This window comes from Hippopotamus amphibius, chromosome 9, assembly GCF_030028045.1.
Source record: "Hippopotamus amphibius kiboko isolate mHipAmp2 chromosome 9, mHipAmp2.hap2, whole genome shotgun sequence".
NCBI classification, from domain to species: Eukaryota; Metazoa; Chordata; class Mammalia; order Artiodactyla; family Hippopotamidae; genus Hippopotamus; species Hippopotamus amphibius.
In genome coordinates this window covers 999,243-1,012,026 of record NC_080194.1, presented here as the reverse complement: position 1 = coordinate 1,012,026, position 12,784 = coordinate 999,243, and the positions used below count along the sequence as shown (strand labels likewise).

Below are 12,784 nucleotides of genomic sequence, written 5' to 3'. Positions count from 1 at the left end.
GTTTTTACATGGAGAGACCTCCAGATGGAGGTATCCAATGGTCAGTATTTAGAACAAAGCCACAGAGCTCAAGGGACATCTGCTGGGTAGACGTAAAGATCTAAGGATCAGAGAAGCACGTCCGTGCCCCACTCAGCAATGGGAAGTTAAGAGGAAAGGTCTGAGCTGCAATCCCAGAGGGCGCCTGCGTCCTAGGGTGCAAGCGAAGTAAAAGGAAGCAGTGGGAGCTGAGAGAGTACTATGTATTACAAATAACAAGTATCTACAATATCTATTATTATAAAGAAGAAAGGGAACTAGGGATCAGGTCCCCCCAGACCTTCCACAGCTCCTCTAGCAATTTTTCTCTGTTGCAAAGAAACTTTGGAATAGATATGTTGCTAGATCATATTCCCAGGCAATATCACTTCAGAGAGAAAACTAGTGATATCAAGCCTACTACTAAAGTGCTATGAGTGAAAAGCAGGGCTGAGGATCCAAGGAAGAGGTGGCAAGCACACACCATTCTCTAGAACTTTCTTCTTCCCAGCTCTGTGGTGTGGGTGTGTGGTGCCCAGGAGAGTGGGCCAGAGGACTTGCAATAAGAAGAAGAGTTGATGGTAACTGCTTAATGACAGCTGAGGCAGCCACGTCTAGGGGCAAAAATAAAGAGGCTATCGTTAAACTTACGTTTTAGGCCCAAAGGCTGACACCCAACTATCCTCAGTGAAGTCAGGCACAGCCTCTCTCAACTGGGTTTCTCATCTGTAAAAGAGGGGCAACAGCCTATTCCCAATTAACCTCACAAAGCTTTTGTAAAGACAGATGACTAAAACAAATGCAAATACTCTTCGGAAAAAATAATATAACAACGTGCTCCCTGATTACCTGTACTCAGAATGGGCATTGTGTTTAGTCCATTAGTTCTCAAACTTTAGTGTACATAAAAACCACATGGGACACTGTTGAAATATACTCTTGGGCCCATTCCAGCATGAGAATATCTGGGCATGGGTCCAGAACCTGCATTTTTATATTCCAGGTGACTTTCACACAGTGGTCCATGATCCAGATTTCATAGGACACCAAATTAGGCCGACCTTGTAAAAGATAAGAAAACAGGCTGAGGAAAAATGCTGCATCTAAGGACTGAACACTAGGCAGCTGCAACGTATAGAAAGAAAGTGTTACAATGAAAGGTAACTTGAGCCACGAAGTCCTACTTCTGGGGATCATATATCTGGTACGTGGGAATATTTTTATTATGCATTAAGCCTTCACGATGGCATTCATTGTGATTTCACCTGTAATCCACTGCTAAAGTTTTATTTTAGCCATAAAGAACTCTCATAAAAAGACACATCTAAATTGGCATTATTTTGGAGACTACTGAGAAAGCACAGGATCCATTCCAAATGAGCAAGCCAACTAACTTTGAGGCCCCCCCCAAACTACTCCACCAAGAAATGCTGAGAATCTGGTATTACCACACCTGTTACACTTAATCCCAGGGCAGAATGATTTGCACATGGAGACCTAATCTCAAAGACTTGCACTACCGCCTGTCATCTAGCGACTACTTTACTATATAATGTTCTTGGCTTTGAATAACCTATAACCTAACACTCTTTTACTTAGGTTCCAAGGTACTTTGAAGCCTGGTTAAAGTAACTGATATCAAGAGTTAGAAGTGTGTTCTTTTCTACAAAGCCAAGAATTCAGGCTCCCCATAGATACAACTAGGGCCAGGCTGGCGTTTTAGCTGCATACAATGGCAGTGTCACTACTTGAACGGTAGTACTGCAAGCTGATTAGGTTTCTCGTTTCCACAGTCAACATTTATTTAGGCAAATTCCCAATCGAGATTAATCCAATTTGCCCCCCTTTGGGGGGAGGCACATCTGATGTCCCCCAAATCATGTACTGTGTTGCATTTTCAATTAGATCGGGGGTGGGGGAATCAAGGTTCAGGATTAGTTTACATGTCAATACAGCATTCTGTACATACTACCAAATACACTCTAGCTGCCAGTCCTCTGTGACATGAGTCTAAGAATTTGATCATTAAAAATAAACATACAAATAAATAAATAGCTTCCCAAAAGATTATTTGAAGTTGTATACCCAACCCAAAGCAATACAACTATGGTTTAAAAAAATACCTTGGCATCTATCAGCTGGGAAAATTACAGCTTAAAGCGACTAGAGCCAGCACACTTGAGCTGATGCTGCTGGTCATATATCAAATACATCCTCATGTACAGAACTTTTACAGCTAGAGGAAATCAGCAGTAATGAGAGAGAATCTGACTACAGAAAAAAACAATAGCGTGGACTTTGGCTTCCTCAGCCAATTTTTTCTTCCCTCTTTTAAAGAAAGGGACCCGTTTTATCAAGTAACAAAGAAAACAGCCCAATTCCTCTACTTATGATAAAAATTAGACAACAAAAATACTTACACGGGGCTGGAATTCAAAGAGCAATGATCCACCATCATTTCTGGAAGGAAATCCAACTTAAACGCAGCCATCACCTCACTCTCCCCTTCAGAAGCCAATGATATTAACTTGCTGCACTTGTCTGATCCACAAATACACACAGCTTTAGCTTCCTGGGCCCCACAAAAAACACAAAGTGGAAACAGGAGCTCAGGGAAACCAGCAATAAGTGCCACAGAAACAGGCAGGACTGGGGAAGGGGAAGGGAGCACTGGATTAAAGGGGGGATATGACCATGTGAAGGGAGGCTCAGCCCGGCACACAATGAAAGTGCTGATGCGCCAGGCTTGTTTTGTGTGATTTTCCCTGGCGAAGCAGTACTAAGTGCACTGTCAGATAAATAGTGTCAGATCCATGAAGATAGCAGTGGCTAACACAGCAGAAGAAACATAAACTTGTTTCACATCTTCCAAACTCCTCCCCGCGAACCAGTGTTTGAGGACCCCCAAAGCCTGAAACTACCTGAAGCAAAAGAAGATGGAAAAGAAAAAAACAGAAAAAAAGTTCACTTCATGTGGTCTGAAAACGTTTTTTAGGAAGAACTGGGGTTGTTAGCCTTGGTCTGAACTTATTTTCCACATGCCAAAGACAGCAATGAACGCACTGTTTGGGTTCCAAACTAACCTCATAAGAGTCATTTAAGGAGAAATGGTTCAGACCATCCATCAGAAGTAGGCCAGAAGCAAGCTGGCTGAAGAACTGGCCACCAGAAATGTACTGTTCTTATCCTACTATCTGCATTGGACCAAGGCTGCTTTCTTGATGGTCTTGAGAGCCAAGTATGCTACCTAATGGTTCCTCATCACAGTGAAGGTCTTTAAAAATTGCTGTTTCACGGACAGTCATTTAGGTAGCATAAGGCAAAACTTTTTTACTAACCTTGAATCTTAATTTGCCAAAAAAACTTAAAAGGCGAAAAATAAAAATGGAACAGCATATTCTGCCTCTTGATAGAGTACTAAGAAACACTTTCTTCAGCAGTGTGACCTTTCTAGAGAAACAAAAAACAAAAGAAAAACAAAAAGCCACCACAGTGATAATAATGAAAAAGAACTGAGGCCTACCAGGGACAGACCCTCGGACACTTAACGGCAGGACACAGGAATGCAGACCAAGTCCCTTCACTGGCTACCCTCTTTTAAACTGTTCCTAAAACCAAGATTAATGAATACGCACATAAAAATTCTATTACGGGTGAACAGTAGAGATGGATATACTTAGCAGTCAAGGCAGATGTGGTACTCCCGTTCTCAATTTAGCTCCACATCTCTCCAAACAACAAATGGTGGCATTTCAATATTTAAGCAGTGACTCTAAAACTGTACCTCTGAAGGCTCCCACATTTCACAGGCCTTCTTTCCACTTTTATCATTAGGGTTGCCTTACCTCAAAGATTTCACTTCACTCAAGCTCAGTTCACAATACAGGGAACTTTGAAAAAAAGAAGTTATGTTCAGCCTGTAAAGGGGTAAACGAATGAACCCCTAACTAACAAAAAATAATGAAAGGCAGTGACGTCATGGCATTAAACGCTCTAGGCTTAAAATAATGTTCTAGTCTGTGTAACAATGGCTGACACCTGTCTGCATCTGACTGAGGAAGGCAGGAACTGTGTCTTCTTGTTCAATGTCCAGACATAATCACCCAAAATTTAGAACTAAAATAGCAGATAACTGCTTTTCTGTTTTGTCAGAGACCCTGCCCATCTGATCTACTACCTTAGAGACAGAAGTGACAGGAGCTCTCTTCCACCCTATTAAAAGAGGAAGCAAAAACAGGCTGCAAGAGGAGACTGTGCAACGGTCACACAGCACACACAGTTCACCAAGCCCTGACTGCCAGACAGAAAGAAGATGGTACCCCAAGCTGGGGCTGGCTGAGCTACTGGTTAGGTTGCTCTTTGTTTCCAAGTACACTGGAGTCAAACATATGCCTCTCCCTATAGGAAACTACCTGGACTAACGAGTAGCTTTGTGAGGCCAGTTAACAACCAAATTAGATTTTTTAGTTCAAGGATTCCTTTAAAAAGGAATCAAGTTTTCTTCAGGAAGCCCACTGGTTGTTACGCTTTTATTACTCACCAAAAATACATGACTTCTCATTACATCTCTATCTTAATCAGAATCACATGTATCACAAGAGAGTACTGTGCAGTGTATGGAAGAGGTACACTCCTTACCGTGATTTTTACCAAGCCAAAGCCTGTAATGTTGTAAAATTCGTTTTACAATTTATAAGGCTGCACTGTTTTAAAAACCTACAAGATGGAAATGTTATTACATGAGGGAGGGTGATTCTCTTTAGGCAGGTCACAGAGTCATCTCAGTGTAATTAAATTCAACATGCTTGTGGGAAAAGAAAGAACAGAAATTAATCACAAATCACTCACTTTTAGGAAAGGGTTACAAAGTTAAGTGATAATAAAAAACAATTATGGAAATACAAAAATGCAGCTATTAGGGGGAAATTAAAAAGTAGAATTAAAAGTTATTCACAGAAAACTTTCCATAAGCAGTTGTTTTTTTAAAATTTCTTAATCAGAAACACATTCCAGGCTTATAACCCAGGGTCCACTGCAAAAGGAGGCCTTGACTTTCCCGTAGCCTCCTCCCACCGCGCCTCTGAATCTACACTCCTGGTTTTCTTGTCTCTCCCTGGTCGGCCATCTCAGTCTTCTTTGCCTTGAACACTCTCTGCTTTTTTTTCTAAGGGCAACAATTCAAAGTCTGATTATGTGAAGGTAGGAGCAATCAGCCTGCTGTAACATTAAGAATCCAAATCATTAAAAATGATCAGAGGATATCGGAAACCCTCAAAAGAAGTGCACACCCTGCATTTAGAATATCAGAAAGGAATAAACAATTTAAAAACTAGATTAGAAGAGAAAAATGCTAGAAATCACAGCATTCGTTTTATCAAAAGAGTGAAAGAGCAAAGAAAAGCATAGTTGAGCAAAAAAGCCCAGGTGGTACGTGCAATCGTCAGGCTGTCTGTCTTGATTGACGTAACCAGGGAGTTCAATGACAGGTGAGGGGTTTTATTCTTCCATCTCATTTAATAATCCAAATGTGCTTTAAAGGGCAAAAATGTGAAGTCTGGTTATATGAGCACAGAGGAAATTAGAACCTACCACTAAATTATAAAAGAGAGCCTATGTCATTAAAAAGCCCCATCTTCAGTCTATTTAAGGAAAAGTGCAAAACCTAGGGAAAAGTCATAACCTAAAACAATTAAGCAGACTGGATGTTTTTCCCCCCCCAGAGCTTCTGGCAGTTAGATGATATATAAGGGATATAGAAAAGAAGCAACCAATTGATACCACTTGAAAATAACCAACCAGAATAACTTAATATTTAGCCTAAAACCTTTATGGACTTGAATTTCATTTCCAAAATTTAGTACTTCTAATATAATTAGTGGGTCTCCTAAAACTCCCAAGCTAGTACCTTGCATATGCAAAAATATACTGACCTAAATTGCTAATTATCTCTGTGACATCTCACTTTGTGGGAGACTCTTTGCAAAAATGTGACAGTTAAGTATAATTTAAAACAAAAAACCTTTGTTGAGTTTCCATGAGAATCTAGACAATGAAAAAATTCCTGAAAGGGGGAGGGGGGGTTTAAAGTAAAGAAGGAATAGAAATATTGTTTTTAAAAAAAAGTGCTATTCCAAATCTAAAATCACTAAGACAAAAACACTAAATTTAGTAATTGCTGTGTGCAAGTTGGTTTGCCTATAAAATTATCATATATGGTATATGAGAAGATAGGTTGAAGGGAGGAAAATTTACCTTTTTTTAAATCTAAAAGTTTTCCATTTCCTCCCCATACGCTTAATCACTACTATCTTCTCCCCAATCAGTGTCAAAGGACCAGCAGAAAGACATTCTTCTGTGCTTAGTGCTCTCAGCAAAAGTGTTAGCTCAGAGCCTCCCGTGGAGTTTCTGGGACTAACCCTGACCAAATTAACTGTCCTGTCAAACTGTGACCACCAATCAAATCAGGTCATATTTTCAGGTCCCAAACTAGTCTTGGAACTTAAGTGTAACTGTTAGTTGATAACAATATACTGTAAGTTTAAGCTTTCTTTAGACTCCAGTGCTGATTTAAAAATCAATATGTTGAACAAATTCTGGTTCCAGGAGGGTAGTATTATCTGTGTAAAATCCACTAAGTTCTGTCCTCAGCCTTGTTCTAGTTTACTTGGGGTCTTCCAACTATGAAGTGGAAAGGGGAAAGAAAGCTAGCTGGGCAGCTGCTGTGTGTAGATGTACACACATACACTCCCTCCCCTCCTCTCCTTCTCCATCCCCTGCCCAGCCCCCGCTGTTAGAACTAGGCAGCAGCTGGTCCAAATGGGAAATAAGCCTGACTTGGGAAAATGGCTAAGGAGAAAGAGGAAGGAGCAAAAAGAAAGAAAAAAAAAAAATCTAGCTTCCTAGGAATAGGAAATTTAATCCCATAATGTAGGAAAAAAGCCATCACCTTCCTGAAGGCAATTTTTTTCACATCTGCAAAACAGGCCTCATGCAAGAAGGTTAAAAAGATAACCACAGAGCGCACACCCATCCAGCAGTTAGCCCATACCTGTAGCTTCCACCTCCCTCTCTGGACTACTGTCTTCACTCTAAAAAACCAAGGAAAGAAAAATAAGTGGGCCATACCTATACTTATCATAATTTCGGGTACATAGCTTCTTTCCAAAGAAAAGCCCCTTTGTCACCAAGACTGAAGATAACAAACCCTCCCTCTCCCATTTTTAAAGTATACAATACCTTAAAGATAAAATACATTTAACATCTCAAAGTTAATTTAAGAACACCATCAACTTAAAAAATGGAGAACTAAAGTACTAAAAGGCTTAAGAAGAGGCTTACCCCAAAATGTCACAACAAATAGCAAAACAATGACTAGGATTTATGAGGTTGAACTGCAGCACATCTAGGTCACCAAAACAATCATTTTTATTTTTTTTTTACATTATACTTTTTTTTTTTTTTTTTTTTTAAATAGTTGTGGCTCTCGGGCTTAGTTGCTCTGCGGCATGTGGGATCTTCCTGGAAGCAGGGATCGAACCTGTGTCTCCTGCATTGGCAGGCAGATTCTCAACCACTGCGCCACCTAGAAGCCCAACAATCATTTTTAGCATCTGCTTTTGGGTGGGAAACTACACTAAAGCTAAAGGCTGTGTAATCCTTTTAGCAATTAAAGATTGTATTATTAATGTGAAGGGGCCATGCTATTTCCCCAAAGCAACCTTCCTGAACAGGCTGGTGCCAGGCATAAAGCTCTTCAAAGGCAGCCCCAAGTTCCTGCCTTGTAAATGCATATTGGTGGCCTCAGGATGGCGGTGAACCACTGAAACCAAAAATAATCAGAAGATGGGCAAGTTAATTGAAGGTAAAAGCAAACAGAGGAACCACAAAACCAATCTGTTTCATTTTTAAACATTATCGAACAATCTTGCAAGTAAGGACTGGTTCTATAAAAGCTGCCCCAAATTCCTACAAACTTCCATCTACAACTCCTGCCAGCTGTACTTCTGTCTGGCTCTAGCTAGAGAACTGCTGAAAATCACCAAATCTACTCTAGAAAATATAACAATTCTGAAAGACAAAACTCAGCATGAGACACTGCACTCTACCTACCCTCCATGAACACAAAGACATATTTCTTGACTGGCATAAAATGGGTGCTTGAGTACATAATTTGACTTTTCACAAGGACCTAATTGGTCTCTAATTTTGCTAATGAAGTAATGATGCTTTCAACCATTTTAATGCAAAATCTACACTAACAAAAAAACTTCTAAAAGCACTTTCTTGGACCTTCCTACATCATCAGAAGTTATTAAGAGGGAAGGAACTTAAGTTTTCTAAGTTCATACCTCATTCAATACTGTATCATTATCGCCATTTAAGGCAGGGACTACTCTAAGAATTTAGATGCTAAAATAATCCACGTGAGGGATTCTAACTCCAGAGCCCATGGTCTTTCTTAAGAAATGTGACCATCTAGGCAGCACAAACTTTTATTGAGTCAGTGTGTCTTGAGAGGGCTTTGGAGTAGTTGTTACCTTGGAGGGTAGAGAACAAGCTAAATGTCTACTTGTTAGTTTTACTCTGGAAGATATAAAGGGCAAATAAAAGACCAAGGAGTTGTGTTTCCCAATATGTTGCATGGAACAGTTGAGAAACACTGCTATTGTGTGACCAGACTCACACTGCATGCTAGTTGGGGAATCTCAGGATACAAAGAGCAAAAGGGAGGCTTGGGGTTGTTAAGAAGAGCCATTATATTAAAGTATAAAGGACACACATCTAGGTCCCAGAGAACACAGCAGCCCTACAGGGGCTAAGGAACACCCTAGGTGCATAGCCAAGAGAAAAAGAAAAGTGAATTATTTATTTAAAAAACACATAAGCAGGATATTAATCATCCTACTAAGTCATCCAAAGACTTTTGAAAGAAAACTTAAGCACACACAAACAGGACACACTGTCTTCCTCCACACAGTCCGTAGTCACTTGCAGGACAGGAGAAAGACTAACACACAAGAAAGTATTTTCTTTAAAAGCTACGTCATTCCAGTTTTACCTTTCCTACATTCTGTTGCCTGCTCTATAAGAAAACAAAAATGCTTTGGGGAAAGAGGAAAGCTAAATAGAAACTAAAAGCTTTAGGTCTGAGTTTTTTACATCTTTCATTTCTGTGGAGAACCAAACAAAATGCATTAAGATCTGTGTGGAAGCCTGAACTACCTTTGTCCTATACTTCCCTGGAGCGCCACAGGGTCTGTTTCTATTAACATTATCTTCATGTTCTTAATCACCATGTGTGAAGGCATAAAAGTGGTTCCAAAGAGGGGTGAAAAGAGTTAAGGGGGGGGCTTCCTAGGTGGCGCAGTGGTTAAGAATCTGCCTGCCAATGCAGGGGACACAGGTTAGATCCCTGCTCCAGGAAGATCCCACATGCCGCAGAGCAACTAAGCCCGTGAGCCACAACTTCTGAGCCTGCGCTTTAGAGCCTGTGGGCCACAACTATTGAGCCCATGTGCTGCAACTACTGAAGCCCACGCGCCTAGAGCCCGTGCTTCGCAACAAGAGAAGCCACAGCAACGAAGAGCCCGCGCACAACAACGAAGAGTAGCCCCCGCTCACCGCAACTAAAGAAAGCCCGCGCACAGCAAAAAAAGACCCAACACAGCCAATTAAATAAATAAATAATGTTTAGATGTTCAAAACATGACCCACTATGAAGTATTAAAATTGTACTTGGCGGGCTTCTCTAGTGGCACAGTGGTAAAGAATCCACCTGCCAATGCAGGGGACACGGGTTCGAGCCCTGGTCTGGGAAGATTCCACATGCTGCGGAGCAACTGCATGTGCGGCACAACTACTGAGCCCGAGCACCCATATCCTGTGCTCTAGAAGAGAAGCCACCGCAATGAGAAGCCTACGCACCTCGACGAAGAGTAGCTTCCACTCACCACAACTGGAGAAAGCCCACACACAGCAACGAAGACCCAATGCAGCCAAAAATAAAATAAATAAATTAAATAAATAAATTTATTAAAATAAAATTGTACTTGGCAAGTCAATGGTACAGCACCTATCCCACAATAAATAATCTGGAAAGAATTTATATTTTGTTTTGGAATATATCCTGGAACTTATATATGATCTTGACATGTTTCAAGGATGCAAGAACAGTATCATCTCTCGGGGTTGATAGGAGAGGTCTCAGATCTCCTATAGCGTAGGAGTACTTTTGCTGGTAGTAACGGACCTACACACCTCCATTAGCATAGGCAAGATTTATTTCTCAGAGTTTTCTACTGGCCTGTATGTTGAGTAAATAACAAAACACAGTCCTTCACAGAAAGACAGATGGTCACTGACTCAATCTCCACCAACAACTCTTACATAGCATGCACTGAATCAAACTCCAGATACAAAGGCTGCTAACAGGCACAGTAATGCTCAGTGACCTACATAAGGCCGGAACCCATGACCCTAGCCTCACTAGCATAACTCACTAACTTACTAACAATTTTAAGTGCTCTCAATAATATCTGGATATAAAGCAGGGAGCTAAAGAAGAACTGAACCATTCAGATGAGAGGTTTCTGAAATACTTTTAAATGCAGTGTTTTTCCCATCAACATAAAGGTGAAGCTGTTCAGGTTGAAGATGGGAGAGGGGAGGGCTCCCCGCACGAGACACATCCCTCCTGTTTGCCTCTCCTGGCCCTCAGGGTAATCCTAGGTCCCCTGGGAAATTTGATAACAGGCCTGGATAATTCAAAACAATAGCTAATTCACCAATTTTATATCTAGCTTTGAGATGAACAGTTTTTTAAAATTTATTAATTTACTGGCTGTGTTGGGTCTTCACTGCTGCGAGGGCTTTCTCTCATTGTGGAGAATGGGAGCTTCTCTTGCTGCAGAGCAAAGACTCGACGCTCAGGCTTCAGTAGTTGTGGCACGTGGGCTCAATAGTTGTGGCACGTGGGCTCAATAGTTGTGGCTCGCAGGCTCTAGAGCACAGGCCCAGTAGTTGCAGCGCACAGGCTTAGTAGCTCCACAGCATATGGGATCTTCCCGGACCAGGGCTCAAACCCATGTCCCCTGCACTGGCAGGCGGATTCTTACGCACTGCGCCAGCAGGGAAGCTCGAGATGAATAGTTTTTTGAACAGATTTTTCTCTTCGAATCTAATAGGCGATCACAAACCAAGGGATTTAAGATGCCATCAACGATACAAACGTGTGTATCCTCAAATTGATGGTGTACAGTGTTTAAAAAACCTCGCATAACATCACCAGAAAGCAGGGAGAAATGGCCAGTCATTTACAAGGCCACAATTATAAAAGCTAACATGTTCTGAGTATTTACTGTACGCAGTGTGGTGTTTTTGGTCCTTTGTATTTAACCCTACCTATTCTATCTCCATTTACAGATGAGAAAAGACACAAAGAAATGAAGTAACTCTCAAGATCACACGAACCCAGGCAATGAAGGAGTTGGTTGGAATATAAAGCCAGGCAGTTGGACCCTTGGTTGAAAGCCGAGATACACTGAAACACACAGTAAATTCCCTTCTCCTAGCCCCATCTTTCCCAGAGCATCTCTGTCCACTGTAGTAAGTTGCTCTACACTGAACAGTCTGGGTCCTATAGAACATCAGGTTAAAAATCGTCTATAAGGAAGATCACACACACAAACCACAGAAAAGACTGTTTAAATGCCGAGCACCGTAAAGTTGAATCCGACCATTTTTCTAAGACAAATCTTTTAAGTAGGTAAATGTCTCAAAGCCTCATCTGTCCTGAAAGAGATGTGATTAAGGGTAGTGAAAACTTCCTGCTGTTACTTACTAGATGGGAATCCGATCAAGCTCATTAACATCTCTTAAGTGTCAATCTCCCCACCTGTAAAAGAGAACTCAACTATACATGTACCTCAAAAGGAACCAAGTGGATGCCCAGAATACACTCAAGCCACGCACTGTACAAATCTCTGACTGGAAGAGGAGACAAACAACAGGAATGACTTGGGAAAATTGTGCTTTTAAAAACGTTTGTTACCTTTAGACTGTCTGTAATGCCCTCACTTCTTTCTTTTTCCTCCTATTATATGGCTGGCTCAATAAGAAGGCTGGGCTTACTGGCTTTGGAAAACTGCATGTCCTCCCATCCCCAGACCCTAAGAAAACCAAATAACCAGATAGAAGGATCAACTCTGGAAGCTATCCCAGCTAGCCAAGCTCTTCATGACGCAAAGCTCCACCGGCGATGAGTGCTTCACCCGGCTGAGTGTGCCTGGAGGAGCCACTCTACCTCCCTCCCTTCCTTCGGAGCCTACAGCAGGGGATATGGCAGCTGCCACCAGACTCTAATGCAGACACCTGGGCACACACATCACACTGTCAGTGGGCAGAATCTACCTCAGAGACTACAGCACCCGGTGAAACAAAATGCGTGAGAGCACTCAGCAACAAAATGTGCTCACCTATAAAATGGGGGTGATGAGGGGGCCTAAACAAATACAGCCAAATGCACAGCAAGTTCCCTTCTTCTGCTCTCCTCATTCCCGGAGCATCTCCTTCCAGCACAGTAAACGGCTCCATGTTAAACGGCCGAAGGCCCGCAGTACACCAGGCTTAGTCCTGACCTGTCTCGGTCAGCGGGGAAAACGTGACACCTTCTCTGTGGGGTGTGTAAAAATCACTTCCCTCCCCCTCTTGTGACACTTGCCCCGTGGCTGCTATTCCCAAGCTACAGACTTAAGTTTGGGGCTTCTGA

At 41.7% G+C, this 12,784-nt stretch overlaps 1 protein-coding gene across 18 annotated transcripts in view; it reads right to left on the bottom strand.

Annotated features, from left to right (window-relative positions):
- Positions 1-12,784, bottom strand: part of CELF1 (CUGBP Elav-like family member 1) — a 67,959-nt gene that overhangs the window by 25,684 nt on the left and 29,491 nt on the right. For 9 of the 18 annotated variants that reach the window (XM_057750460.1, XM_057750458.1, XM_057750461.1 and 6 more), the window contains 2 exons: positions 7,067-7,106; positions 2,439-2,590 (listed from right to left, as the gene is read on the bottom strand). The exons of 4 other annotated variants lie outside the window; for them this stretch is intronic. In XM_057750460.1, the coding sequence (XP_057606443.1) occupies positions 2,439-2,509 (71 nt within the window). In that variant the 5' untranslated portion in view covers positions 2,510-2,590; positions 7,067-7,106. Of the gene's footprint in view, positions 1-502; positions 633-669; positions 745-2,438; positions 2,591-3,356; positions 3,469-7,066; positions 7,107-12,784 lie in introns of those variants that run through there. 5 more of the 18 variants (XM_057750465.1, XM_057750466.1, XM_057750459.1 and 2 more) reach the window with 5 other exon arrangements.